Source organism: Haliaeetus albicilla, chromosome 2 (genome assembly GCF_947461875.1).
Source record: "Haliaeetus albicilla chromosome 2, bHalAlb1.1, whole genome shotgun sequence".
In the NCBI taxonomy this organism is placed as follows: domain Eukaryota; kingdom Metazoa; phylum Chordata; class Aves; order Accipitriformes; family Accipitridae; genus Haliaeetus; species Haliaeetus albicilla.
In genome coordinates, this window is record NC_091484.1 from 79,664,632 (window position 1) to 79,692,220 (window position 27,589).

Here is a 27,589-nt window from a genome sequence, read left to right on the forward strand (position 1 = left end):
CAACCAGGGCAGGGGGGGTGGTGGTAAATAACACCCCCAAAATAAAACATAAAGGCCTTGAGCCATTGAGAAATACCCTGCTCGTAAATCAGCATCTCTCGCTTTATTTGATCGCCGCAAAAATCGAGCTGCCCCTCCTCATTCCTGGCAACCCACAGATTTATTTGTCTTTTATTCGTTCCCACAGCCGGGCCCCGATCTGTTTGGATGCTCTAATAACAGCAGGAAATAAAACACAGGGGTCGGGTGAGGCAGAACTCAGCTAACCTTACTGGTGAGAACCTCAGCAGGTAAAGTGAGGACACGGCTGGTCCGTCAGCGCTGGGGCAGCAGCCCCGGAGAGGGCTGGGAGCAGGGGGTGGAAATCCTTTCCTTCCCCCAAGTGATAGCATATGTCCATACATTCTGTATAGTATGTCTAAGTATTTTTATGGTTTTAATATTTTGTACAGCCGTGGAAACTGGTTTGCTGCTAGATGACTGTAAAGGTGAGATTTGGTAATTATTAGAAATCTTATAATAACACTATGATTGAAACAATAGACAAAAGTGTAGCCAGTTATTAACTAGCAGAGTTAGTTACTCTTAAGTTTTACAGTTCTTTGCTCTTACAGCTGGATGTTCCTGTACATTAGATAAGAAGAATATTGAAACTGACCATACGTGACTGAAACCTTATGTTAAGCTCCGGGATCAACGAACAAAGACTTGAAGGTCAGCCAGCAGAATTTGGAATGGGTCGGTGGTCGCAAAAGCAGCCCTTCGACTCAAACTAAGAACCATTGCACAAGATCGGATGTAGGCAGTACTACGATAATCAGTTACCATAATTTGTGTGTATACTAATCCGATTAATATGTAATTAGTTACGCTATATAACCTGTTTGTGCTGAAGCTGTGGAACACACGCTAGGTGGAATTATCCCCTGCGCACCCAGCGCTGCAATGAAGAATGCCTGCTTTCTAAACCTCCAAAACGAGTCTTAGGAGAGTATTTCTTTACAGGCCGTGAAGGGGCCGCCGGCGGAGAGGCTTGGGGGGGGCGGGGGGGGAAGCTGAGGAAGGAGGCGGGATGGTAGCGCGGGGGCTCAGCCCCGCAAAATGGCGGCCTGGCGGGCGAGGTCGGGCCCAGCCCTGACCCGCGGCCTCGGGTAGGACCGGAGGGCGAAGGGGGGCGGCGGGGCCCCGACGGCTGACGGCGGCTGATGGCGGATCACGGCGCATCATGGCGGCCGCGCTCCCCCTCACAGACCGCGCGGCTCCCCCCTGTCACCGCCCACCAGAAGAGAACCGCCGCCTCCAGCCAATAAGAGCTCACCGCAGCGCCACGGCACCGCCCAACCCCGCCGCTTCTCCACCAATAGAGACTCGCCGTAGAGCTGTGACGCTGTCGGACCGCGCCGGGCGCGACATGGCGGAGGTTGGGGCGTGCGAGGTCAGGCTCGGTGAGGGCGGGAGGGCCCGGCCCGGCCCCGGCGGGTTTTCTGAGGGGAAATGTCGCGGGGAAGCGTGGGTCGCGGCCGGGAGTCTGAGGGGAACAGCCCCGGGAGGGGCGGGGGGCTGAGAGGGGTGGCGGGGTGGGCAGGAACGGGAGGGAGCCCGGGGAGGAGGGTGTGGGGAAACTGGGAGCAACTGGGGAGAACGGGGCTGTGTCCCTGAAGGTCTGGGGGGAGGCCGGTGTGCTGCTGACCCGCTGCCTGGGAAAGCCGGGCGGCCCCTAACGAGAGATTAAGCCCCAGCGGGGAAGAGCATAGCTTCATCCAGAGCAGTGTCTTGCCCATCAATCGATCGTCAGAAAGCGTCAAATATTGCGGGTCAAAACCATCCTCACCACGGTTACCAGAAGCTGGCTGCCTCCTCCTCTTCATCTCTGAAATTCTCCTGCTCATAAAGGGTTTCTTTTCTTTTCATAGCGTTCCTGAAATGCGGCGTTGACCTCCGGTCAGTTACAGCCGCCCCGGCCTTCCTTTCCCCCCACGCCTTCCACCATGGCTGCCCGCTTGGTGCGACGCTGCTGCTGGAGGCACTTCGGTGCCTTCCTCGCCGCTCCTTCGGCAGTCCCGGCCTCTCTGCTGGTGCCGGCTGGGAAGGTGGCGATGGCGAGAGCTCTGCCTCAAGCACCTTTTGCTTCGTTTCATACTTCGAGCCCTTCCAGCTGGGCAGATGGATTCTCAGTCAAAGAGCAGGTGGAGGACAGCGGAAATCCAGAGCACAAAGTGATCAGGGAACTGATTGAAACAGCCACGAGTCCTCAGGAACTCTTCCAGTTGACCAAACACCATGCTCTTAACAGCAACCAAGCTTCGCTAATAATTACTCAACTTTCCCGGCTTGCAGCATTAAAAAACCTGGAAACGGAGAGCATCCTGCAAGATGAGTGTTTCCAAGAGGTCCTCAGCATCATGGATTCCCAGGTAAGTTCCCTCCTTGCCGCAGAAGAGTTTTGGGGAAAGAATATGAGGCGGAAAGCAGCCGGTGCTCCTGCGGTTGAACTGGCGTGGCCAGCTAGAGCAGGCTGCTTGTTCAGGGTTTTACTGTGCCTTTCCAAGTAAAAAATGAAGTTGAGGGGATCAGGAGGTGAATTTATCAGCTCTAGGCAGGATGCCTGATTATTTCTACCCAAAAGCGCTGCTGTTGGGCCCAGAGACAAAATGTAGCGGAGAGATCATCCTCGTTAAATGCTGCCTTACTCCTGCTCCCATGAATTTTCAGTTTTCTCAGTAAGATAAAGCTGCACCTTTGCCAGTTAGTGGCAAAGGCGCATCAGAGCTACACAGCCGGACAGCAGAGAAAGCATCGGGTAAGATGGGGCATCTGAAGGGAACCAGTGCACCATGCTCGGCACATCGTACAGTCGAACCTTGGCAGCCCCATCAAATTCAGCATTGTCCGCTGCGGTTGGTGCTGGCCCAGCCACCTGCTGTGGAAGTAACCTGCAGCTCATGGGCCCCATGTCATAGGAGGGACCTTAAATATCATGTAGTTCCAACCCCCCTGCCATGGGCAGGGACACCTTCCACTAGACCAGGTCGCTCAAAGCCCCGTCCAACTTGGCCTTGAACACTTCCAGGGATGGGGCATCCACAGCTTCTCTGCGCAACCTGTACAGTGCCTCAGCACCCTCATAGTGAAGAATTTCTTCCTTACATCCAATTGAAATCTACCCTCATTTGGTTTAAAGCAGTTACCCCTTGACCTGTCACTACAGACCTTGGTAAAAAGTCTGTCCCCATCTTTCTTACATATTGAAAGGCTACAGGAAGGTCTCCCCGGAGCCTTGTCTTCTCCAGAGTGTGGAGCAGAGGGACAGAATCCCCTCCCTCGACCTGCTGGCCATGCTGCTGGTGATGCAGCCCAGGATACAGTTGGCTTTCTGGGCTGCGAGCACATGTTGCCGGATCGTGTTCAGCTTTTCATCCACAAGCCTGTGCTGGTGCTGGGGATTGCCCTGACCTGCGAACTTGCCGTGTTGAACTTGATGAGGCCCTGGCAGAGCGTTTTGCAGACGCTTCGTATTTCTCCTGATCCGTAATCTCTGCTCCCTAAAACCTGTCTAAGGATAGCACAGAGGTGGGATTTGTCCTAAGGTTGCCTGGTTAGCTCTGTTGAGCTGCAACACTTCCATGCTGCTGTATTTGGAGTGAAAGTACTGCTCCTGCTGATCTGCATGGTCCTGTGTCGCTGTCACCACAGATCAAAGGGATGCCCATGTCCCTGGGGGCCACTCAGTTGGGAAGGGATGCTCCAGAGCTGGCAAAGCAAAGCTGACGTGCTGGATGGGCGCTATGAGAAGCAAGGCAGTGTGGCCTAAGTGTAGGAAACTGCCAAGAGAGATGTGGCTAGGGATTTTGAGATGTAAAGCAAGCAAACTCGCTGCAAACACAATTATCCTTCTCCAGTGAGCTGTTATTGGAGCCGCAGTCGTAGATAACTGAATGTAAGAGGTCATCATGTAGATGCAAAGATGCTCTGATGCAAAGAAACTAAAATTAATCGGCTTGTAATGTCCTTGTGTCGACGAGCCGGAGATTTTGAACAGAAGATGAGGCGTGGGCCAAGACAGCATTGAGGGAAGGGCTCTTAACAGACTGTGAGGTGAGTTTTGTACGTGTGAATGGGTGAAAAAGGTGAGGTATCAGCCAGGGGAGCAATCTGGTTCTCCTCGTGACTTTCTGAATAACCCAGGGCAAATTGTGAGCTCTGCTCCTTTTCCTGGCTGCATCCTGGTCTGTGATTTTTCAGATTTGAGCGGAGCACCCTGGCAGGGCTCAGGTTGTTCTTGTGCCTGAGGTGCTGAACTGTTTCTGAGCAGCACTTCAGGAATTTGCTGTGTTGGTGTAACTGCTGGAGTTTGAACAGGCCAGAGAGTTAGCGCCTTTGTTTGCCCAAACCCGTGTGGTCACTCCTGCCTGAAATTCAACATCTCACGGCACTGCCTCGCTTGCGTCCTGCACGGTCACTCTGAGAAGCAACTCCTTGTTTCTGAAATCATCTTGTAGTGTTGGGATATTCTGTCAAGCAGACGCTGTGCTCTGTAGCGGGGTGGCTGGCGCAGTGACACTTTCTGAAGGGCCCATCAGAACCGATGTTGTGCTGAGGATTGGGTTTGTTTTTATAGAAATCAGGAGAGCTTTCGGACTGAAATTGCCTTTTAGTGCTGTGTGGCAGCAGTAGAGCACAGCTGGGGAAGCTTGGGCTGGAAATAGAGGTGCCTGGCATTCCCTGATAGATGCCAAAGGAGATGAAAGCTGGAGGACTGATTGCTGGTGGAAAACCACAAGCTCTGCCTCATGTCGGGGCTGCTGGTGGGAACACAGCCGGTGGTGGCCAAGCAGAGAAGTTCAGTGGGCAGAGTGGGACTGGGCAAGTCCTGGTGCTCTCAGCAGCTGGTGGGATTCGTGCCCAGCCTCCTTTTGGAGATGCTGGAGAGAAATCAGAGCTTTTAGCATAAGTTTCATCTGACCTGAGGTGGGTTGGAGTTCCCTGGCATTCCCCCCGAGACCCTCAAGTTCCTGCCCCTGAATTATCAGTCTTCCCCACTGCTTTTTGTTTTACCAGCCACCCATGTCATATCCCAGCCACACCACAGAGAAGCTCGAGTGCCTCCAGAGAAGGGTAAAGTCTACTTAAATATTTCACCCAGCTGGTAGCCAGTTTGCGTAGCATCCTTCTCTGAGGCAGAGAGAGTTCACCGCCTATACGGCAGCTCTGTAAGCGATGTGTGGTTACCTCTCGAGGCTCTGCCATGCCACTGGGATTGGTGCATGCTTCGGCTTGTGGTACAGGTGTTGAGATTCCTCTTCCTCACCAGGGTGCTGGGTCGCTCCAGGCTGTATCTGACTGTGCAGGCTACACCTGTGAGGAGGAGCAGGTGTCTCATGTTGTGGTGGGGGACAGCTGGATGTCCTTGGACCGAGGAGGGCTCTCTTGCCTCCTCCTCAACGCTGTGCAGCTCTTTCTGGAGCTACAGAGCATTGCCTGGCGTTTGGCGTGACTGGCAACTGAATGCTCTCGTGCTGTTTCTCATCAACACCTCTCCCTTATTTCTCTTTGCTGCTAGATTTCTCAGGTGTGGAATAACACCTTGTTGAACCTCCTGAAGAGCCTTTACTCCCTGGGAGTGGACAGCAACAGGAGGGAGATGCAGTCGGTGGAGCAGGAGGTGCTGTGGCGGCTGCGGCGCCTCACCTTCAGACAGCTCGCCTCCCTGGCAGAGTTCTTCGCAGTCAAGCAGGTGAAGGAGAGCAGGCTGCTGAACGAAGTCATCAAGAAGCTGGAGCTGCGTTGGACGGAGCTTGAGGGCACTCGGACTGTGGTGGCGCTGATGAGCAAGGTCGGGCACATCTCCCCGGCGCTGATGGACCGGCTGGAGGACAAGGTACGGGCTTGGGCTCTCCCTTCTGCCTCCGTTCCCTTCAGACGGACCACCTCCTGCAGGTGACAACAGCGGGAGGGAGAGCCCTGTCCTCTTCAACCCTATATGGGAACACTAATTCCACACAGGCTGCGCTCGCTGCTTCAGAGTACTTTGGTGTATGCTTACGGGTTGCTGTTTAAGCAGCTTCCCGTGCATGGGTGCTTCTAAGAGGGGTTTCCATCCGAGGAGCCATGTAGATGGGGGAGCTTGCACTCGCCAGCCCCTTCACGATGCATACTGGTGCAAGTGGGTGACTCGCACTGGTTTGCGCTGCTGGAAGTGGGCTGAGCTGATGTGTTTTACTTTGCAGCTGCGGCAGGTTAGCAGAGACGGGCTCAGATTTCTTTATCTCAGCTGGCAAGCAGTAACTTACAGAGCCAGCATAACACAGCTGCCAAAAACATCATCCTTTGCTTCTCTGCACAAGCTAAGCTGTGAGGAGAGCTGGAACAAAGAGTGACCATACTGTCCTCGCCTTCTGGCTGCCTCTGGGCACCCATCGTCTCCAAAGGGGGCAGGTCTGTCCCCTCTGGTGCTCAGTGGGTCCCCGTTTCTGTTGCTTGCAGGAGCAGGGAGATGTCCTTCGAGTCAGAGCCCCTGCAGGAGCCCTGACTGCAGCTATGTCAAATTCAGTCCTCATCTAACCCGTGCTGGGGACTGGCCAAACAGCTGCCACAGCAATGGCTGTAGCTCATGAGCCCCACTGTCCGTCTCGACCCTGGGGATAAATAAATGCTGCAGACACTGGTGTGTGACAAGGCAGAATGCTGTAGCTGGATCTGACGGGGTTGTCAGCTTATGCAGAGCCTGAACTAACAATGTTGGGTAGCATCCTGCAAATGAAATGGAAATTAGAGTGGAAAACAGGGCTCTGATCCAGCAGCAGGTGCCTTTCCTCTGTCGGTGTTTGCCCAACAGCATGTTACGGTGGCTGGGCACAGAACGGAGTGGACGCTGAGGTCCTGCCGGCTGGGGGAGGTAGAACCAGCAGCGGGAAGGTCCTGACTGAGCCCTGCTGAGAGGACAAGGGTCTGCTTCCCCTCGCCCTCCCTCCGCTTGAGCCGTTAGGCTCACTCCCAGCCCTTTAGCCTCACCATGTGCTAAACACTCACTAGTTCCAGTCCCCGTCACGCTCAGAGAGGCTCAGCCAGTAGCGATGGCGCATCCCGTTCCATATAAAGGCTGTATCTGCACCTTGCTTTGTGCTTTCTCTTTACATCCCTGCTCAAAACGTTTCTTGGCAGGCTCTGGAGCTTGCTGAACAGTTCAGCCCTGATGACATCCGGAAAATAAGTTTGGCTCTAGCCTACCAGAACCGGCGCTGCGTGCCTCTGCTCCGAGCCTTGTCCTACCACCTGATCCAGAAGCACTCTGAGCTCAGCCTCAACGTCCTGCTGGACCTGATTTTTGCCTATGGTAAGCAGCTCGGTTGTATTGGCACCTGCTGGACATTACGTGTGGTAGAGTCCAGCTGATTTTGGGCGCTCGCGTGGGGATTTGATAGTGTTGCTACCACGGCATTGAGGCCAGATGAAGGAGAAAGGCTGGCAGGGTACGTTAGGCTGGACCTAGCATACCAGCCAGTGCAGCTGGGTAGTTTCCAGCTCTGAGCACAGGCAGAGTGGGCGCAGGTATGCCCTTTTCCTTCCAATGCATGGGAAGAAGGGGACTTGTGATGAGAGCGTGCTTTGGAAGGGCCATCGGGGTGCCAGGGAGCCCCTCTGCCCTGCAGCATAGGCAGCTAGTGAGCCAGGATGCCCCAAATGGCCCCAAATCCTCTCTTGCCTCCTCCCGTGGCTGTGGGTTTCTCAGGGAGCCCCTGCCTCTGTTTCTTCGCTTGCAAAACACAGCCCTCAGTAAAAGGAGGGCTGAGCAGGAGCCCTGGGGAGAGCTAGACTGTTTACGTGGGGACAGTGGCACTAAGATAGCTGATGTCTTTCCATCCAAGATGTCCTAGTGACAAGTTAATTATCATTTGAGAAGCGCTGGCTGCTGAATTCATACTCTTCAGCAGGTGAGGTGCTGCAAGTACTTCTACAAGCGCTGGCAGATGCTCAGGGCGGTGACAGCCACCTTGGTGGTGTTCCTGGCCAGAGGGTAGACCAGAGCCACCAGATACTTGATGGTGACAGAACCTGGTGCCAAACAGCTCTATTAACAGCAGGGTAGCACTAATTGGTAATCTGGTTTATGATCCTGAGTGTCTTGGTTCTCTGGCTCCTCCTTCCATGCAGTGTTGCATGGTCTTGTTCTCCTCTTACTCTTGGTAGCCAGTGTAAAGCCCAGACAAGCAGGGATAAAGGAAGCCAGGAGACCCAAGGAGGAGTTCCTTCAGTTGATTGTCCAGCTTCTGGTGGTGGGAACAGCTCTTCTGACAGCAACTGGGGCCAGGATGGCCTTTGTAGGTTAGCTATACTCTCAAGATAAAGAAATAACCCCAGTAGACCTGGCCTTGGAGGGAGCTCATGCTTTTGTCATTGATGTTACTGCCTTACTTACTATGAAGATGATTAATCTGGAACAAGTTTCAAGGAGAGTGGTGGACACTCCATGTCACAGCCTGTAAATCTGTGCTGGGCGCCTTTCTCAGAGGCAGGGCTGCAGGTGCTTCAGCTCAGGAAGGGCAGCTGGACAGTATATATGGGCCTGGGTCATATGCAGAGATCAGAGCAGGTAATCCAGCAGTCCCCCAGCCTTATAACCTACAAAGTGGACAACTACAACGGCTGGACATGGTTTGGGAGTGAGACTGGCTCTTGCAGGCTCCAGCAGCTCTGTAGCTGCTGCGGCGGGGATGCTCTTGGCTGGGATGCTAGCAAGCAGCACTGACGTTTCTCTTCAGTGCTTGTAGCTGCCCTGTTGTTGCATCAGGATGGTTCGTACTTGTTGCTACTGCAGCCAGTCTCGGACCCTGCCTATGCTCCTCTCATGGGGACTGTCCCCTCCTGGCTGGTCTGCACTGGCCTCCGGAGCTTGGTGCTGCAGGTTGCTGGTCATTGCTTGCTTGTTCCTCAGCTGGCCTGAGATTCCTGGTAGCCTGGGCGAGTTCAGGGCTCTTCTGGCCAGACCAGGATCTGTAGATGGAGTCACTGGGGCTAAAATCTGTTACCAGCACTAGGTGGAGGCTGGAGCCATGAGTTGGCACTGGGATTGAGAGCTGGTGGGTGCAGCAGGACTCAGCAGAGACTTGGTCTGACCAGAAAGGATTAGGCCAAGGCAACTGGGGGAAACAATACTGGTCTCCAAGCCTCCTCTGCTCCTAACGAACGGCTCTGTGCTTTCCCTTGTGCCATCACCACCCATCCAGGCACAGCTCCCGTACCAGCTCCTTGTAAGTGGCTGCTGCTTTCTCTTTGCTCCTTTAAGGAAAACTGAATTTCCACCAGCCCCAGGTCTTCCAGAAGATAGCCACTGACCTGCACCCCCACGTTTCCATGATGACGCCTGTCGAGGTGACACGCTGCATCAGATCCTTCGCCCTCCTCAAGTGGCTCAACCTGCCGCTGTTTGAGGCCATTGCACAGGTGAGGAGGAGGCTTGGGAGGCCAGGGAAGTCCCCACTGGCACCAGTACAACTGTGATCCACCCCAGTTCTTGGGAGATGGCAGCAGTTTCCCCACCACTACCTCTCCAGAGATGCTCTCTGGAATGTTGTCACTGTTTTGTCTACCCAGCTGGCGGCTGTAATCGAGTCTGACAGGACTCGCTGTTCATCTTCCGCTAAAGTCAGCACTGGGAATCTGTGCTGAGCTGGAGCTGGTCTCAGCTCTGTCTGAGCCTCCAGTCCCGAGTGCCAGCGCTGCTTCTCTCCCCAGGCGCCTTCCCAGCTCTGCCCCAGTTTATGCTCCTGCACTTTTTCATCTGTACCGGAATATTACAGAGCTCTTCTTCCACTCACAGCTTTCCCTTTTGCCAAGATAAAATCCCAGGGAAGCACTGCAAGACCTTTTTGCTCACGTTTTTCCATCTTGCCACAGGGCTGGATGCATCCTCGGCTGAGGCTTTCAATCTTTTTCTGTCCATACTCATGTAGGACAGACCTAAACCTTTTTCCCCTTGTATCTTCCAGTATGCCCTGGACAACACCAAGCAGCTGTCAGTCACCCATCTGTGCAGTATCATCTTGTCTTTTGCTCGCCTGAACTTCCAGCCCAGTGGAATCGAGGACTTCTTCAACATGGTAACCTTCCTCCTTTCCCCCTCTTCATCAACCTTCCTAGTCAGCGGGATCGCCTTCTAGCACATTTGTGTGTGAAAGTGCGTGTTGGATGGCTCGAGCCAGTTTTAAACGATGTGAGAAATGGGAAGGGGGAACCCAGAGCTCAGGCCAGGCTTAAAAACCCGCACTGGGCTGCCATGGCTGCATGCCGGGCAATAGCTGAACCAGTTAGTCCGTGACTGGTTCAAGTCCCCGCAGGCTCGCTTTTCTAGCAGACGCAAGCAGCATGTGTGTGTTCACTGCCCTCCTGAACTCCAATTGCTGTAATTAACTCTTCATAACGAGGCCATAGGTGTTGATGGTCGCACACTCGTTCCTGGCAGAGCTGTTTGGCTCTCCCAGCTGAGCCAAGCCCTCTGTCTGGTAGCGTGGGGAGCTGTCGAGAAGGATAGAGGCTGCCACAGGCAGACGTGCTCGCTGTCTACCTGCCTGGAGGGGGGAAGGCTGACGCATCCCAGGGCGAGGAGATGTGATGGGCTGGAACGGCCGAGCGGAGGGGGAGCCTCCTACGTGGTTTGGCAGGAGGCGAGCATGGGGCAGGCGCTGTCCTTGGCATCCTCCTGCCTTCCCTGGCTCGTGGAGGCAGCCGGGCTGGCCTCTGAAGTGGAGGAGGAAGTCACCTTGACCTCCTTGGGGACAGATTTATGCTGACGATTTCCAAGAGGAGCTGTGTTATCGCTGAATAAGCGGGCATTCGCCGAGCACCCGGCAGAGGGAGTGTGGCCTGCGCAGTCCTACCTGCGACACGCAGCCAAGAAGGAAGAGGACCTACATATGGGTGTTTCTAATCGGCAGCACTCCATGTCCCACCGCAGGGCAGCCTGTCCCCCATGGCCAAGCCAACCTGGGGAGCAGGGGGTCTCCCTCGGACAGCAAGGAGGGTGAGGTGTGGAAGTAGCATCCAGGGCTCTGGACTCCCCCTGCCAGCATTAATTGTGGTCACCGTGAAGGGGGATTTTGTAGCAAGTGCAAAACTACTCATTTTTGAGGTGTTGCAGAAAAGTTCTCCAGGTTTAACAGGAGAAGCCCCTGCAGGGTGCAGAGCTCCAGGCTCTTGCTGTGATTCCTGGACAGACATCCTGACACCACCAATACAACCTCAGACCCCTCCAGCTCTGTTTACCGCAGGTTTTAGCTGCAGATCCTGAAGGGCTTATCACCTCTAGCTCTGCCTTTTCTGAACACTGTCCTCGTGGCAGGGCTGGCTGCAGTGGCGCGTTACCCCTGGCTGCTGCGCTTTGCTGCTGGGCTTTCTCATGAACCTCCCTGGCAACAACGCAGCATCCCGGGCCAGCGAACTGCAGCTCACGAGCTGCAGGGTCACGTTACAGCAATCTTAAAATCTCCCCTCTGCAAATAACGCAGGGGAGAAGCACTGCTGTAGAGGAGACAGTGCACATCGGGTACACCGTAACACCTCGGGGGTTTGTCAAGCTGCCAGAGCTACGTGTTGACCACAAGATCAAAGCATCAGCAGCACTGACCTGAGCTGTTTGGTTTCCTTCTCTGCAGGTCCACGAGTTGCTCCAGGGCCAGCTGGACAGCCTGGAGCCTCACTTGCTGACGGACCTGGTGTGGTCGCTCTGCGTGCTGCAGCAGGCCAAGGCTCCCTACCTGCAGCGAGTGCTGGCACCTGACTTCCATGCTGAGATCCGAGGTGAGGTGGGCATCTCTGCTGGTGGGACGGGGACCGAGAACCTCTAGACCTGGGGCAGGGAGCAGCGATACTGAGCCTGGTCCATCTAAATGATGCATTGTCCTCAACCTTGTCGTGGAAATCGCATGCCCCAAGGCACAGCTTGCTGCTCTGCTCTGGCAAGCCCACTTGGCTTTCCCCAAGACCTTGAGAAGAGATGGGAGGGTTTGGTATTTCCTAACAAAATGGTGACTTCTGGGGAGGTGCAGCCCCGTCAAATTCAGTCCCTCTCTCCTCTGTGGCGGGAACTGGCCAGCCAGCTGCCTCAGCAACTTCTGTCATCTGTGGGACCCTGGGGATAAAGTCACACTGCAGACACTGGGCTCTGACGGGGCTGTCCCCACTGAACAAGGGCCCTGTTTGGCTCAGCCAGCTCATGGTGGCTTCCTGCGAGCACCCAGCAGCTGGAGCAAAGCCAGGAACCCCGGCATTTGGTGATCTGTATCTCCACACCAGCAGGCAGGGACCCATAGCGGGGGGATCAGAACCAGGAATCCCAGTCAGACAGGCTAGGCAGGCCACCGTATGAAGAGCTGGACCCTGCTGTGGGCCAGGGCTTTGGCCCATGTCTCTAGCTCTGCTTCTCTCCTCCTGCCAGGCGACCAGTCCTTCAGGGCCCAGAATTTACGACTAAGGCTCATCAACATCAACGCTGCTGCCAGGCTGGAAAGCCCCAGCTACCAGGGGCCGTTCCTGCCGGCGGAGATGCTGAGCACCATGCTGCCGGTGGGGGAGAAGGTCACCCTGCTGCAGAGCAGCCTGCGGGAGGCATTGGCAGGGGTGCTGGGGAGGCAGGACAATGGGCGCTTCGACGTACACACCATCTATGGCTGGCAGATCGGTGAGTGCGTCCTCTCCCTGCCTCTGTGGGCAGCAGCGGGACCCCATCAGGCTCTGCTTGGTGGAGGGAATTGAACTCGAGGGCTCGGGTATGGCTACCAGGCTTTATCTCCCCCCTCATTCTTCAGCCTCACGCCCCTCCGCCTGCTCATTGCAGCTGCCCTGTCTTGTTCCCATCTCCTCCTGCAACTTGACTCTGAAGGCAGAGCAGAAACCGTGGCCCAGGGCATGGTCATGGGTGGCAGATGCGGGAGGAAAGCCCTTCTGCAGCCAAGCAGCACAAAGGCCGGTGAAAGGCTTCTGGCTCTGCTCTCCCTTCCCCTGCCGCACCCCCGGCTCCCACAGCCCACCCCAGGCTCCCCCAGCTCCCTGCTCTCCTGCAGCCCTGTCAAATTCGGTCCCTGCCTCCTCTGTGGTGGGGACCGGCCAACCGGCTGCCACAGCAACTTCTGTGGTCTGTCAGCCCCACGCCCCCTTCCCATGGGACACTGGGGGATAAAATCACGCCATGGACACATCTTCTGCCCGAGGAGACGCTTGGTAAGCAGACCCCGCCGTTTGGCAGTGCAAGGAAGGTGCTGTACCCTGGCTGCACACGCAAAGCTGCTCCACGGCTTCAGCAAAGATGGGTTTTTTGGGAAGGGAGCGGCAGGATTTCGCATGCTTTGCATCACCAGCCTCAGCAGAGATGGTGTGAGCGGCATCCAGGTGGGTGTCGGGAATCCTCGTGTTCCCTCCTCTCCGTGCAGATGCCGAGATGGTGGTGAACAGTGAAAATAAACCTCTCCCCTTGAAGGACTTTGCTGCTCCCCATCTGCTCTACTCAGAAGGGACAAAGCCGCTGCCACCGGGAGCCAGGAGGTGGGTCTGGGCTCAGCTGTGCCCTGCTGTCCAGGCAGGAGCTCGCCGGGAGAGGAGTGGGAAGGCTCTGCTTTCGTGGTGCTGAGGATCCGTGGGCTCCGCACCTCCTGGTCACTGCAGCTGGCAACTCATGGCAGCGCCGCAGGGGCTGCCAATGTGCCAAGGGGGCTGTGCGCAGCTGCGTCCCCCCTTGTTTGGGAGCAGGAGGGGGTGGGCACAGGACAGAAATTGGGGTAGGGCTGTGCCAGCCCCACTGGGATAACATTTTAGAGCCATGGGCTGCTCTGGCCAGCCAACCTGGTGGAGGCGCGGCAGGGGAGGGGGCCGGACACTGGTCGTGGCAATGGTTTTCTCTCCAAAGAGAGCCTCTGCCAGGCCTGTCTGCCAGAGAGGCTGTCTGTCTGCAGGGCCCTGGGGACAAAGCTGCCTCCTTCCTGCCTGGAAAAGGCAGCATCGCCCCACTCAGCCTGCTGCCAGGCCTGGGCTGTGGATAAATTGCACTTGAGCTGCTGCCCTGGGGCTTCTCAGATGGCTCAGAGGCAGGATAATGGCTCCAGCAGGACAAATCTGTGTCCGGCTGGCACGGGGCGATGGGCAGAGCTGGAGCAGGCCCTTCTGCCGCAGCTCCCTTTGGGATCCGGGTGCTGCTGCCAGCTCCGCTTGGGCTGCACGTGCTCAGCCTCACATCTCATGACCTCCCGTTCCTCCGTGCATCTCCCAGGGTCGCCTTCCTCCGGTGGGAGTTCCCCAACTTCAGCAACAGAAGCAAGGACCTGCTGGGCCGCTACGTCATGGCCCGGCGCCACATCCAGGCGGCTGGCTTCCTCGTGGTGGATGTGAGTAGCTGCAGGGAAGAGAGGGGTCTCTTAACTCCATGGAGATGGAGGAGCAGACCCCTTCTTGAGGGAGGGCGGGGGGGTGTCTACCAGCTTCCTTCTCGCTCCCCTTCTTCCTGATGGCTCTGGATCCCGTACAACAGGGCAGAGTCCCAGGTCAAGCCCCGAGCGCTCCTTGGTGCCCACGGCTCTGTGCGGGGCAGCTCGGCAGGTCGCCTGCCTGCCCACGCCGGGATTAGCCGCCGTGATCCTCTCCTGGCCACCTGTTAGGCAGCCAGAAGGTGCTTGGCGGGAGGGGGAAATCGGTAATCGAGGAGGACGGCAGACAAGGTCTTAGGGTGCTGATCCCCTGTGCCACAGCCCTGTGCTCCAGCGGGGTCATGTATTATTTAGCTTCCCAGAGGTAATTATAGCTCTTCTGGCAGGCAGCAAGCCCTGCCCTCCTGCGGGCTGCTCTGCAGGAGGAGGGTTGGTGGCTCGGCGCGCTGCCTTCGCAGGCAGGGAGACCTCCCTCTGCCCCTTGCCCCGCGGAGCCCGGGCTCAGCCCTATCCTGCCCAAGCCGCGTACTCTTAAGCGCAGCTCCTTTGGGGCTGGAGGGCCACGTGTCACCCCAGAGCAGTGTCATTGTCACCCCACGGCGGTCTCCCTAGCTTGTCCCCACAAGGACCCTGAGCTTCAGCCCTTCCCCAGCGTCCTCCCCCCAGCTCTCTGCGCCTGCTGCCGCGCTTTGAGGCTGATGCAAAGCGAGGTTTGAGGTTCACCAGCACTGTTTTTCCCAGCCACTTGCGTAATCCCCCCCCTGCAGCCCCCGCGCCGGCTGGCTGGCTGGCTGGGGAGGCTCGGGGTGGGGGGGAAGACAAGAGGAGGAGGAGGAGGGAAGTGCTGCTTCCCGCAGCTTCAGCCGTGCCTCTTGACTGCTAAATATAGAGGCAGGGGTGGGTGGTGGGATCCCCCCAGACAAGGCTGCTCCCTCATACAGGCTGGTGGAGGTGCTGCCGAGGAGCGGCGTCCCGGCTTCAGTGTTCTAACGTAGCTGGAGCTGTCAGCCACCGGCCAGAAAGAAGGTGCTGGGCTCTTGAACCTCTTCCCTGGCCTGCCTGTCCTCCTCCTGCCTGCAAATTCACTCCAAATAAACATTTCATCTGCCTTTCGCCAGGCTGGGGGCTGCTGGGAGAGGCACGGGGAGGAGGATGGGGTGTGCCAAGGGCAGGACCATGAAGCCCTGCACGTCCTCTGCATCTCACATGAAAAATTAAGCAGGTTTTGGTGCTTAGCAAGGTCCCCGAGCCTCTCGTGGCAGAGGTGCTGCCCTGAATCCTCCTCTACCATGAGGAAAGGTGGGTGCCAGGGCTGGCTGCTCGGCCTGTACCACTCCCAGTGCTTTGTGCCATCCCATCCTGGCTGGTCACAGAAGCCCGTTGTTCAGTGGTGGTGACGCGGGCCAATTTGGGGACAGTCGTGAATTGTCTGCATTTTGGTCCCCTGGGTGCCAATTCCACCATCAGGCAGGAGCGAAGGGTACCCTTCGCCCATCCCCACAGCCTCGTCAAATTCGGTGCCCGCCTCTGCTGTGGTGGGGACCGGCCCAAGGGCTGCCACAGCGATGTCTCTGCTCCACATCCCTGCTGTGGGACATCGGGGGGATCAAAATAGGTTATGGACACTCCTCCAGCGGCCAAACACAGGACCTTGTTGTGCACCTTGGGGCTCTGATGGCATCTCCTCTTCCCCCCACTGCAGGTTCCCCACTACGAGTTCCTGGAGCTGAAGCTGGAGCGGCAGCGGACAGCCTACCTCAAAGACAAGCTCAACAAGGTCATGGCCAAAGAGATGGCGAGCTAACGGCGCCGCTCTGCCTGGCCTCTCTGGCAACGCTTGTCTGTGTTAAAAACGTGTTCAAATAAAACCACCGCTGTACAGTGCCGTGGTTTGGGGTGGCGGGGGATGTCTGTGCCGGTTGGCACACGGCATTGGTTTTTCCCTGGGGTGGGAGATGGCTCCGTGCCGATGCTTGGCAGGACCCGCTTCACAGCCTCTGGAGGAAGCTGGCTTAAGCCAGGGTTTAGGATTAAGAGCCATCCCAGCCTCTCTTATTGCTGTCTTGTTAGCGGGGCTTTGTCCCGGGGCGGCTGCGCAGTGCGAGAGGGGAGGGAGGACGGGCAGGGCCAGCTCCTGTGCCGTGCTGTGCCGCTTCTACCCAGAGCAGCAGGACCCCTGGAGCGTGCACTGGGACGTGGGGGGCTCTAACGGGGAAGGGTTAGATCCTGCCCCACATCATGCCAGCCCCAAACACCCCCCCCAATACCCCCGCAGCTTCCCCCTCATCCTGACAATATGCACGAGGTGTCCCCCGTGTCCCGTGGGACACGTGCACCCGGGCTTGGGGGGGACGAGGTGGGTCAGGAAAACCCTGGGTGCCATGACGCACTGGGGCCGGCTGCCAGGAAGGGCTTTGGGGATGGATTAGGTGCCATCTGGCCACCGGGATGCTGCTGGTCCTTGCCACGTCCCTTCCAGCCCTTTCTGGCTGGGGGGCACAGCCTGATCTCCTTCCTCCAACCCACACCGTTGGGGACCACGGCCTTTCTCCTGGTGCTCCGCCATCCCACAGGCCGGGGATACGGTGCCAGGAGAAGGCCGCAGCAGTGCGGCGAAGTTTACCGGAGGCAGCCGGGAGATGCTGAGTCACGGCTCGGGTCTGCTCCTGGCACCAGCATCGCGGCGGCACCGGCATCGGCGCCAGCCGCACTCCGTGCCCGGGGTGGCAGCCAGCACCCAACCGTGCCTGTGCCGGGTGCCAGCCTCGCTCCGTGCCTGGCGGCAGGCACTGGTGTCCTTCCATGTTCTCCAGCCGTGCCTCAGTTTCCCCTCAGCATCCTTCGGTGGGGGCTTCCTCTCCCTGCAGCGTGGGGTGGTGGGGTTACCTGGGGGGGGGTCTGGTCTGGTCCATCCCCAGCTGGGACAGGGTGTCCTGGGAGTGCCCGGTCCCCCAGGCATCTCCTTCCCTCCACCCAAGGAGGCGTCTGTCTGTCTGTCCATCCAGCCAGGCTCTCCCCACCACCAGCCTTTTGGGGGTACCACCACACACACCCCCCCAATGTTGCCAGGGAACCATTCTCCTCTTCCTCACCATCACCAGGGAGACGAGAGGAGGAGGAGAAGGGCCGTTCCCATGGCGACTGCGCAGGCACCCATCCTGCCTCCCCAGCGGTACCCGGGCGCGGGGCGATGCCTGGGGGACACACGGGGTGTCGTTGTCATCGTCGTCCCCTGATACGTCTGGCATCACCGCCTGCGTGCAGCTGCGTTTTGGGGGGGGCTCAGCACCCCCCGACCACCACCACTTACACTCAGGACATTGCTAGATGCTCTGCCTCCTTTTTTTAGGGGGGGAGGGGGATAAAAATCCCACCTCCATCCCCCTTTTTGTCAATCCTGGCTGGGGAAACTGAGGCTGGGGACCCCCCTGAACCCACCCACCGCCCACCCCCCCCCGCCTTGGAGCTGATGCAAGCAGCGATGGGGTGGGCCCTTCCTTCCCCTCCCACCGCCGCAGTGCCTGGCACACACCCCGCTTTCTCCCTGCCGGAGAGATAATAAAAAAAAAAAAAAAAAATCAGAAGAGAAAGAAAAGGCAAGGGGGGGGAAACCAGAAAAAAAAAAAAAAAAAAAACCCAACAAAAAACCAACCCACCAGGAAAAAAAAAAAAAAAATCCTGCTGACATCATCTGGGATGACGGGGCTGATCCCGCTGCCGGCCCCCCCGCCCGAGCCCCACTAATGCTCCGCTTCTCTCCCAGCACAGCCGCCTTCGTCCAGCCCAAGCCAAAGGTGCCGGCGGCCGAGCGGGGTGGCAGGCGGCCACCCAGGCCGGCCGGCCGGGCTCTGGCATCGCCATGCCCGGAGAATCGGTGAAAACCGAAGGGTTGGGGGGATTGGAGAAGGAAAACGGAATGCCGGAGGGATCGGAGGCAGGTGAGGCCGAGGGGAGGCCGCAGGGAGACAGGACGGAAGGATGCGGGATGGAGGACGGAGGGATGTGGGATGGAGGATGTGAGCGGGAGGGATGGAGGGATGCGGGATGGAGGGATGCGGGATGGAGGGATGCGGGATGGAGGATGTGAGCGGGAGGGATGGAGGACACAGGGCTGGCCGCAGCGGCAGCTCTCGGCAGCCGACACCGCCGAGGGGCTCCGGTACTGACACCCCCGGGGCGAGACAGGAGGTGATTTTGGGGACACCCCTTTGGGGACACCCCCTCCCTTCAGCCCCAAGGACCCCCCAGGGGTGGCCGGCCTTGGGTTGTGCCCCCCTCCCCAGCCCTACACCGGGAGGCCCTGGGGGGGGATGTCTTGATGTCCTGGGGAGTCTGAGCTCCCTTGCCCCCCCCAATTCCCAGCTCCATTCCCCCTCCCCAGGACCACCGGGTGGGGAAACTGAGGCACGGGCAGTGCAGAGCCGTGGCCCAAGGTCACCCGGCACAGGCGGCCCCGTGGGCTCACTGTCACCCACTGGGGGGGGGCTGGGGAACAGCTGGGATGTACCGGGGGGGGGAGGGGATGTCCCCACTGCCACCCTCTCCATGTGCCTCAGTTTCCCCCCCAGGAGCCTGGTCTGGAGGGGGACGGTCGCTCACCCAAAAATAGCGGGGTGAGGGTCTGGTTTATGCAAGGGGTGGGGAGGGGGTGTCAGGGCTTTCCCCCCCCCAGGACAGCAGAGGGGTGTGCAGGTGGCCTTGTACAGCCCCTGTGCCAGGTGGGAGCCCCAAAACACCCCCCCCCCGGGTACGGGGGGGTCCCAGCCAGGCAGCAGTGGGGAAGGGCAGAGCTAAGGGGATCCCAGCACCCCCCACCCCATGAGACAGAACATGAGATTTGGGGGAGGGCATAGCCCCCCAATTAACCCTTTAAGGGCCCCCCATTTCTCAGGGGGACCCCAGGCATGCCCCACCCTGGGTCCCTTTTTTTGGGGGAAGGTATCTCCCCCATCTGCCCCAGGGCAGGCAGCTGCCTCTTAAATACCCAGGTGAGACCCCACCCCCACCCCCCTCCCAGCAGCCTCTGCAGCCTTGCCCCGCCCCCTCACCTCTATATAAAGCCCCCCCCGTGGGGGGGGGCCCATGGGGTTGTGCTGGGTTTGGTGTTACTGGTGGGTCCTGGTTCCTTCTGCCCCCCACCCCCCATGGACCTGCCTCTGGGGGCATCAGGTAATGTGGGGAGTAATGGGGGGGGTGTCGCGCCCCCCTTCCCCCCCCCCCCCCCGGAGGTTTTGGGGTGCTTGTAAGGTGAGGAGGAGGCTGAACTCAGCTCACCCCCCCCCCCTCCAGCTGGGTAGTGGGGGGCTGAGAACCCACAAACTCATTGCATGGGTGGGCACAAAGCTCCCTCCAGGGGTGCTGTTGTAAGGGGGGGGGGGGGGGGGAGGATGTGGGGTCCCCCTCGCAGTGGAGGCGTCCCCCTTGTTTGGGGACACCTGGGTCTGGGGTCCCCCCCTTAATGCATCTAAATCTATATGCCCCTTGGGGGGGGGGGTTATCTGCTGATGTGTGTCACCCCATGGGTGCTTGGGGGGGGGGCACCCTGTTCTCCCACCCTTGGGGTGGGCGATACTATCCTGGTTGGGTGTCGTGTCATGTGTTGTCGTCCCCCCCCACCCCATGGCAGCACCCTGGCTGTCCCCTCCCTATGGCCCCCCCATTATGGGGTGACCTTGGGGGGCAGGATTTGGGGGGCCATGGCACTGAGGGGGGGGTCTCCCCTCTCTCCACAGCCCCCCTGCCGGCCACGAGCCCCCCGCCGATGCCCGCCAAGGAGGAGGCTCGCCCGCAGCCCGAGGGGGCTAGCTGCGACCCCGGCCCCCCTGCCGCCGCTCCCCCCGGCGAGGCCTGCCGGCCCCCCCCGCCCGCGGACCCCCTGGACACCCGCATCGTCATGGGCGAGGAGACCCGCTCCCCGGCCGCCCCCGAGCTCCGGGGGGGTCCCCCGCCGCCCGCCGTGCCTTGTCCTTTCCCCGCTCCCGCCAAAGAACCCCCCCAGCGCCAAGCGGCCGAGCCCCCCCCGGGCAGACCCCCCGCCACCAGCCTGGACCCCGACCTCTTCTTCACGGCTCCCTCCACCCCGATCCGAGTCGGGGGGTCCCGGCTGCCGCCTGCCCCCCCCGAGGAGCAGACGGACGGGGAGAGCGAGGGGCTCTGCTCCCCCCCCACGTCCCCCTCCGGGTCCTACATGACGGCCGAGGGGGGCAGCTGGGGCTCCTCCGGCACCGCCAGCACCTCCCCGTCCTGCTCCCCCAACCTGGTGGCCGAGGCCGAAGCCATGGCGGCGGCCGAGGCCGAAGGCATGGCCGAGGTCGAAACCGTGCCGGCGTCGCCCGCCTGCCTGGAGGACCCCCCTGCCTTCACCCCGCCGTCTCCCGAGGAGGAGGAGGATGAAGACGGACCCTTCGTTCCACCGGAGGATGAGGAGGATGAGGATGGACAGACGCCGGAGGAAGAGGAGGATGAGGAATGGGAGGTGTCGGGGGGCGAGGGGCTGCCCGGCGCGGGCCTGATCCCGGCGGCGCTGCTGCCCTTCCGCGGCAGCCTGCTCTTCCAGGCCGAGGCGGTGGAGATCACCCCGCTGCCCCATGGCACGGCACCCCTGCCCCTCTCCGGTGAGGAGGAGGATGAGGAGGACGAAGAAGAGGAGGAGGAAGAAGAAGAGGAGGAGGAGGAGGAGGGCGGCAGCACCTCAGCCTCCTTCCTGCGCTCGCTGTCGGAGACCTCCATCACCGAGGGGGTGGACGAGTCCTTCGCCTTCCGCGACGACACCTCTGCCTCCTCCGACTCGGCCGCCTACGACGGCGAGGAGGACGAGCGGCTCTACGGCACCGAGCGCCATGCCGTGGGGGCTGAGGGGGGGTCCACCGGCACCGCCACCGCTCCCCCCGGCACCGATACCTCTGGGGATGGTGGCATCGAGCTCCACCTCTGTGCCGGGATGGACCCAGTTGGCTCCGGCTCACTGGAGGGGTCCCTGCAGCACCACCACGGCGAGGAGCCAGTGAGCGCGGCGCCCGGCGTGGAGGACGCTGGTGGGGATGAGCTCAGCGCCGAGCGGATGGAGCCGGGTACGCAGGAGCAGGATGGCAGCGAGACCCCCCCAGCACCCTCTGGAGAAGGTGGCGTGGAGCCAGACAGTGAGACTTTCCTCACCTCCTCATCTTCCTCCTCGGAGCTGGAGGAGGCTTCAGCCCTGGAGCCTGATGTCCTGTGGGAGCCGGACCCTGTCCTGGGGGAGTGTCCCCCAGCAGAGCCCCCCCAGCTCCCAGAGGAGCCGGCGGTGATGCTGGGTGCCGAGGAGGAGCCGGTGGTGAAGGATGATTCCGGTATGGCAGTGCTGGAAGAGGGGCCCGGCACAGAGCCGGTGGTGAGCCACAGCGTCCTACAGCCCCCCGGCCTCTGCTCTGGGGAGCCCAAGGACCCCCAAACCGATGGGCTGGGGAGGGACGACACGGCACCGGCCAACGGGGAGCCACAGAGTGGCCCTGGGAGTGACAGTGATGATGGTGACGGTGATGATGACCTTGGCACCGTGAGAGCAGGGAGCAACGAGCTGGCAGCCACCGATGGCCCTGATGAGCTGGACGTCATGGCCGCTGACCCGGCACTGTCGGTGACACCCAGCCCACCGAACGAGCTGGACACCGTGGGCATCAACCCGGCACCGTCGGTGACACCCAGCCTGCCGGATGAGCTGGACACAGCAGCCACCGACCCTGACCTGGTGCCATCGGTGACGCCAAGCCCACCAAATGAGCTGGACGTGGCAGCCACCGACCTGGTGCCATTGATGACACCCAGCCTACCAGACGAGCCGGACACGGTGGCCACTGACCCAGCGCCATTGGTGACACCCAGCCCGCAGGATGAGATGGATGTCGCAGCCACTGACCTTGACCTGGTGCCCTTAGTGACACCCAGCCTGCCGGATGAGCCGGACACGGTGGCCACCGACCCGGTGCCGTTGGTAATGCCCATCCTGCCAGAGGAGCCGGACACTGCAGCCACCGACTCTGACCTGGTGCCATCAGTGACGTCCAGCCCACCAGATGAGCTGGACACCGTGGCCACTGACCTGGTGCCGTTGGTGACACCTAGCCTGCCGGATGAGCCGGACACCATGGCGGCTGAGCCAGTGCCGTCAGGGTTGCCTGATGAGCCGGACACCGTGGCCACCGACATGCTGCCATTGGTGATGCCCAGCCTGCCGGACGAGCCAGCCACCGTGGCCACTGATGTGGTGCCGTTGGTGATGCCCAGCCCGCCAGATGAGCCGGCCACCGTGGCCACCGACATGGTGCTATTGGTGATGCCCAGCCCGCCAGATGAGCCGGCCACCGTGGCCACTGACATGGTGCCATTGGTGATGCCCAGCCCGCCAAATGAGCCGGCCACCGCAGCCACCGACCTGGTGCCATTGGTGACACCCAGCCTGTCGGATGAGCTGGACAGCGCGGCCACTGACCCCAACCTGGCACTGTTGGTGATGCCCAGCCGGCCAGCCGGCGTCGTGGCACAGTCCCCCCCACCGCAAGACGCGTCCCCTCGCGATGCCGACGAGGAACCGGGGGATGGGGCGGCCTCAGCCAACGAGTCCCCGGAGCCACCGGTGACCATGTGTCCCTCGGCGCGGGGGACGATGGTGCGTCCCCCTGGGGAAGTCGGCGAAGCCCCCGAGGAGTGGGACGCTGCCACCGCCTCCTCCGAGGAGTCATCCCCGGAGCTGCTGGAGACCTCCCGCTCCCGCACCGACTCCAGCTTCTTCACCGCCCCCGAGGACAGTGCTGGGGAGGCGGCCGCCCCCCCCAGACCCCCATCTTCTGAGGAGGAGGAGGAGGAAGAGGATGCCGCCCGTCGCTGCCTGGCCCTCTGCCTGCCCGCCTCGCCCCCCGCCGTCCCCCCGTTGATCTTCACCGCTTCGGAGCGGGAGGTGTACGTGGGGGCCCCCCCGTCCCCCCTTGAACTGCTCCAACCACCCGGTGCCTTTTCGGAGAGTGGGGCGGCCTGGCAGCGCCAGGAGGACCGGCAGCGGGTCACCGCCATGTTACGGGGCTCTTTTGGGGATCTGCCGGCCCCCCGCCTCCTCCCCAGGCCCCCGGAGCCCCCTGAGGTGCTGGCGGAGCCCCCCCTGAGCCCTCCCGGCGATGGGGGGACGGAGGAGCCCCTGACCCCCCAAGAGCCCCCAACCCCTCAGCCGGGCGATGAGCCCCTGAGCCAGACTGCTGGGGAAACCGATGCCAAAGTCCTGGGGGAGGGTGGCCCCCCCAGCCCCCCCAGCGAGCCCCCGGCACCCCCCCGGCAGCAGGAGGAAGAGGAGGCGATGGCGGGGGCCCCCTCTGGCCCCCAGCCCGCTCCAGGTGCCAGCGAAGCGGAGGATGCTCAGCCAGAGCCGGTTGGGGAAGCGGCACCCCAAGTCCCCCCCAAGCCCCCCAGCCCGCCGCTGGCCCCCTGCCCTCTGCTCCCCAAAGTCAGCCAAGTGCCTCCTCTCGCCGTCGCGCCACCGCCATCGCTGTGCCCAGATCTGACCCACGGCCCCCAGGACACCTCAGGACTCCCCGCCGGCGAGGAGCGTCCGTCTGTCCTGCCGCCCTCCAGGAAGCACCTCGAAGGTAAGATAAACCCCCCCCCCGACACCCATCCACCCATCGCCGTGGGGCTGGGGTGGGCTTCATCCACTGGTGGGGTGCTGGGGGTCCCCTTTGGGGGTTCTAGGGTGGCTGATGGGGGTGAGCAGGCTGGATTTGACCCTATGGGAAGGGATTTTGGGGGGCACCACCAGCTCAGTCCCCCCCCGTTGCCCCCATGACCACCCCCCTGCCACCATGGGGTGTTGTGTGGGACTGGGGTGGGCATCACCCACTGGTGGGGTGCTGGGGGTCCCCTTTGGGGGGTCCCAGGGTGGGTGATGGGGGTGAGCAGGCTGGATTTGACCCTATGGGAAGGGATTTTGGGGGGCACCACCAGCTCAGTCCCCCACCCCCCCCACCCGCAGCCCCCCAGCCCTCCCCACGCAAGGAGAAGGAGGTGCGAGGCAGGCAGGCAGGGACGGGCAGCGCAGGCAGCCGGGGACCCCCCCGGGGGTCCCTGCAGTCGGAGTCGAGCTCCTCCAGCGAGGCGGAGGCTCCGTACCCCTGCCCCGAAATCCAGCGCCTGCGGGAAGCCGCCGGCATCGCCCTGCGCCAGGACAAGCAGCCCCCGGCCCCCCGCCGCTGCGAGGCCAACCATAAAGGTGAGAGAGAGGGGGGGTCCCTGTGGGGTCCCCCCTCCCCCAAATTTTTTGGGGGGGTGGGGTGTCAGAGGGGCACCCATCTCCATCCCACCCTTCTGCTTGGCGACAGGGTCGTGTAACGAGTCGGAGAGTAACGACGAGTCCATCCCTGAGCTGGAGGAGCCGGAAGGCTCGGAGCCGCAGCCGACCCAGACCCAGGTGGGGGTTTTGGGGGGGGGGGGGGGGCGGGGAAGGGGTGATGGGGACCCCCTTACCCTCCCCAGGGTGGTGGGACCGGGGCTGTCCTCACCCACGGATCTCTGGCAGGCACAGCTCACCCACTCGCTGGGCACCGGGGAGGAGACTGTCAGCAAGGCGAAGCAGAGCCGGAGCGAGAAGAAAGCCAGGAAGGTGGGATGGGGACCCCCCCCAGGTGGGGCTGGGGGTCCGCCATGGGGCTGGGGGGGTCCCTGTCCTATGCTAGGGTTAGTGGGGGTAAGATGGGGGGTGGCAGATGGGGAAATCTCCACTCTGAGAGGGTCTCCAGGTCACGCCTGGGTGTCCCAGTAGCGGGCTGGGGTGGTGGTGTGGGGTCCCCCATTCTTGAGGGGGAGGGGGAGCTCAGCCTGGCCATGCTGGGGAGCAACATTGTCCCACATCCCTGGTTTTGCCATTGTCCCAGGGTTCTGGGGGGCTGCAGACCCCCCTCCTTGGCTGCTCGGGCTGTTGTGATGCTGGACAGGGGGACACGGGGTCACCTCTGTGTCCTGGTTTTTTCCGCTCCCCTCCCCAAGGCCATGTCCAAGCTGGGGCTGCGGCAGATCCACGGCGTCACCCGCATCACCATCCGCAAATCCAAGAACATCCTCTTTGTCATCACCAAACCCGACGTCTTCAAGAGCCCCGCGTCCGACATCTACATCGTCTTCGGGGAAGCCAAGGTGATTGGGGGGGGGGGCAAAGGGGATCTGGGGGGGTGTCCCATCCTTGGGGCTGGTGGGTGACCCCGTGTCCCCGCAGATCGAGGACCTGTCGCAGCAAGTGCACAAGGCGGCGGCGGAGAAGTTCAAGGTGCCGATGGAGCACTCGCCCCTGATCACGGAGACAGCCCCCACCCTCACCATCAAGGAGGAGAGCGAGGAAGAGGAGGAGGTGGGTGCCGGAGGGGATCCAGGGATACGGGTGGGATGGGTCAGGGGCTTTTGGGGGGTGGGGGGGCTGACAGCGATGTCCTGTGTCATTGTGTCCCCCCTCGTAGGTGGACGAGACAGGGCTGGAGGTGAGGGACATCGAGCTGGTGATGGCCCAGGCCAACGTCTCGCGCCCCAAAGCTGTGCGGGCGCTTCGGCACAACAACAATGACATCGTCAACGCCATCATGGTGAGTGGTTGGTGGTGGTGGTGGGGAAGCTGCAAATGGGGTTATAGCCCCCCCCCAGTGCATCTCCCAGCATGAATTGGGGGTGCAACCCCCCTCCCTGGGGTGCTGCGGGGGGGGTCCCTGATGCTCTGCTCTCTCCCCCCACAGGAGCTGACTATGTAGCGGCCGGGGGTGTCCCGGCCCCCCTGTATAGATGCACAGTTACTCCCCCCCCGCCATCCTTCCTCTAGACCCCCCCATATTCCTCCTCTGCGTCTGTAACGCTCAATAAATGGCCTCATGTATCACTTGGATCGCACACTGCCTCTGCTCATGGTGATTTTGGGGCTGGGGCAGGGGGTGGTGGTGTCTGGGCTGCCCCATGGCTTCCCCAGACCTGTATCCCAGTGGGGGGGTCCTGTCTCTGGGGAGTGTTTGGGGGGAGCTTGGGACACCCCCATTCCAGCAGTGGGTTAGGGTGCAGGGGCTGTAACTGGGGTGGGGTGCCCAGGGAAATGGGGGTGAGTGGTGGCCACCGTGGTGGGATATGGGGTGCTGGGAGCAGGCACAGGGACAGCTGGGACCGCCCCCCCTGGCTCTGCAGTGGTGGGGGGGACACATGGCACTGGATGGGGTGGCAGAGTCCCAGGATGGTCCCGAAGCAGTCAGGCACCAGGGCTTTGCCCCCTCCCGTGTCGCTAATTTGGAGGTGCTTAACAAAGCCAGGCTTTGCCCAAGCCCAAGGGAGGTGAGCGAGGGCTTTAGCAACGAGACAAACCACTGTCGGGTGCAGAATTATATTTACCTGTAACAAATACTCCGTACAGAAAGCATACATACACAGCCTCCCCCGGGACCGCCGCGGCCCCCCCCCCATGCTGTGTCCCCCAGTGCCAGGGGTGCTCCAGGGCTGGGGATGGGGAAATGGAGGTGGCAGAACCCCCCCCCCAGCTGCTGCCATCTACTTGCTCCCAGAACGCTACACCCAGCGGGGTTATTTCCAGAATTAAGTCCCGTTTCCCACCGAAGTATAAAAAAAAAAACCCCACTGTGAGCTGTTACGGCTTCTGTTTTATAGCTCTCCGTATACAATCATGTCAAAAATAGGGCTTTTTTTTTTTTTCTTCCAAATTTCCTTAAGTCTTTAAGGACTTGAACATCCCCATGTGCAATTTGTTTTTAATCTGTAAATCATAAAAAGGCACTAAAACTACCCCCAGCTCTGAGTACTCCCAGCCCTGTGCTGTGCTGCTGCCTCCTGGGCTTAAGAAGGAGGAAAAATCTTGGTTTCCCCAACTCCTGAGGCCCTGGAGCTGGTGCCCAGGGGATGGAGCTGGGACCCCCATCTCCCCTTCCCTTGGCTGATGGCAAAAACACCTGCCAGGAGGAGGAAACCCCAAGCTTCTCCAGCAAGGCTTGTTTCTAGGGAAGACGCTCCCCGGGATGGATGTGTCCTGGCCAAACCCTTTCCTCCAGGGGCTGGGGGACCCTCTTTGAGACCCCCCTCCTCCTGCTCTGGAGTTTATCAATCAGCCTCAAAACTGTAAGGAAAGGGCTGTTGGAGGATGGAGGGATCCTGTACCTGTCCCCAGCTCTCCAGGGAGCTGAACA

At 60.6% G+C, this 27,589-nt stretch overlaps 2 protein-coding genes and 4 non-coding genes across 9 annotated transcripts; all 6 read left to right on the plus strand.

Moving 5' to 3' along the window:
- Positions 1 to 1,375: 1,375 nt before the first annotated feature.
- Positions 1,376 to 16,297, plus strand: TBRG4 (transforming growth factor beta regulator 4). 4 transcript variants are annotated; one of them, XM_069778419.1, is made up of 11 exons: positions 1,376 to 1,435; positions 1,914 to 2,414; positions 5,561 to 5,878; positions 7,162 to 7,333; positions 9,284 to 9,441; positions 9,987 to 10,097; positions 11,649 to 11,793; positions 12,431 to 12,673; positions 13,422 to 13,533; positions 14,255 to 14,369; positions 16,111 to 16,297. In XM_069778419.1, the coding sequence occupies exons 2-11, from the start codon at positions 1,989 to 1,991 to the stop codon at positions 16,210 to 16,212; spliced, it is 1,902 nt and encodes a 633-aa protein (XP_069634520.1). In that variant the 5' UTR covers positions 1,376 to 1,435; positions 1,914 to 1,988; the 3' UTR covers positions 16,213 to 16,297. The 4 variants fall into 4 exon arrangements, with proteins under 4 accessions (XP_069634520.1, XP_069634522.1, XP_069634523.1 ...); XM_069778421.1 differs by having other exon boundaries at positions 1,427 to 1,445; XM_069778422.1 differs by lacking the exon at positions 1,376 to 1,435 and adding an exon at positions 1,489 to 1,509.
- LOC138684540 (small nucleolar RNA SNORA5) lies at positions 6,531 to 6,664 on the plus strand. Its single transcript, XR_011323802.1, has one exon. It is a non-coding gene; the product is annotated as a small nucleolar RNA SNORA5 (small nucleolar RNA).
- On the plus strand, positions 12,037 to 12,153 carry LOC138684542 (small nucleolar RNA SNORA5). The gene has a single exon (XR_011323804.1). It is a non-coding gene; the product is annotated as a small nucleolar RNA SNORA5 (small nucleolar RNA).
- LOC138684541 (small nucleolar RNA SNORA5) lies at positions 13,051 to 13,190 on the plus strand. The gene has a single exon (XR_011323803.1). It is a non-coding gene; the product is annotated as a small nucleolar RNA SNORA5 (small nucleolar RNA).
- On the plus strand, positions 15,907 to 16,036 carry LOC138684532 (small nucleolar RNA SNORA5). The gene has a single exon (XR_011323794.1). It is a non-coding gene; the product is annotated as a small nucleolar RNA SNORA5 (small nucleolar RNA).
- A 1,762-nt stretch (positions 16,298 to 18,059) lies between the features above and the next one.
- Positions 18,060 to 26,297, plus strand: NACAD (NAC alpha domain containing). Its single transcript, XM_069778423.1, has 9 exons — positions 18,060 to 18,346; positions 20,141 to 24,019; positions 24,403 to 24,639; positions 24,749 to 24,837; positions 24,946 to 25,029; positions 25,413 to 25,559; positions 25,639 to 25,770; positions 25,877 to 25,999; positions 26,147 to 26,297. Exons 1-9 carry the CDS (start codon positions 18,268 to 18,270, stop codon positions 26,159 to 26,161), a joined length of 4,785 nt encoding a protein of 1,594 aa, XP_069634524.1. The 5' UTR covers positions 18,060 to 18,267; the 3' UTR covers positions 26,162 to 26,297.
- The last annotated feature ends 1,292 nt before the right edge of the window (positions 26,298 to 27,589 follow it).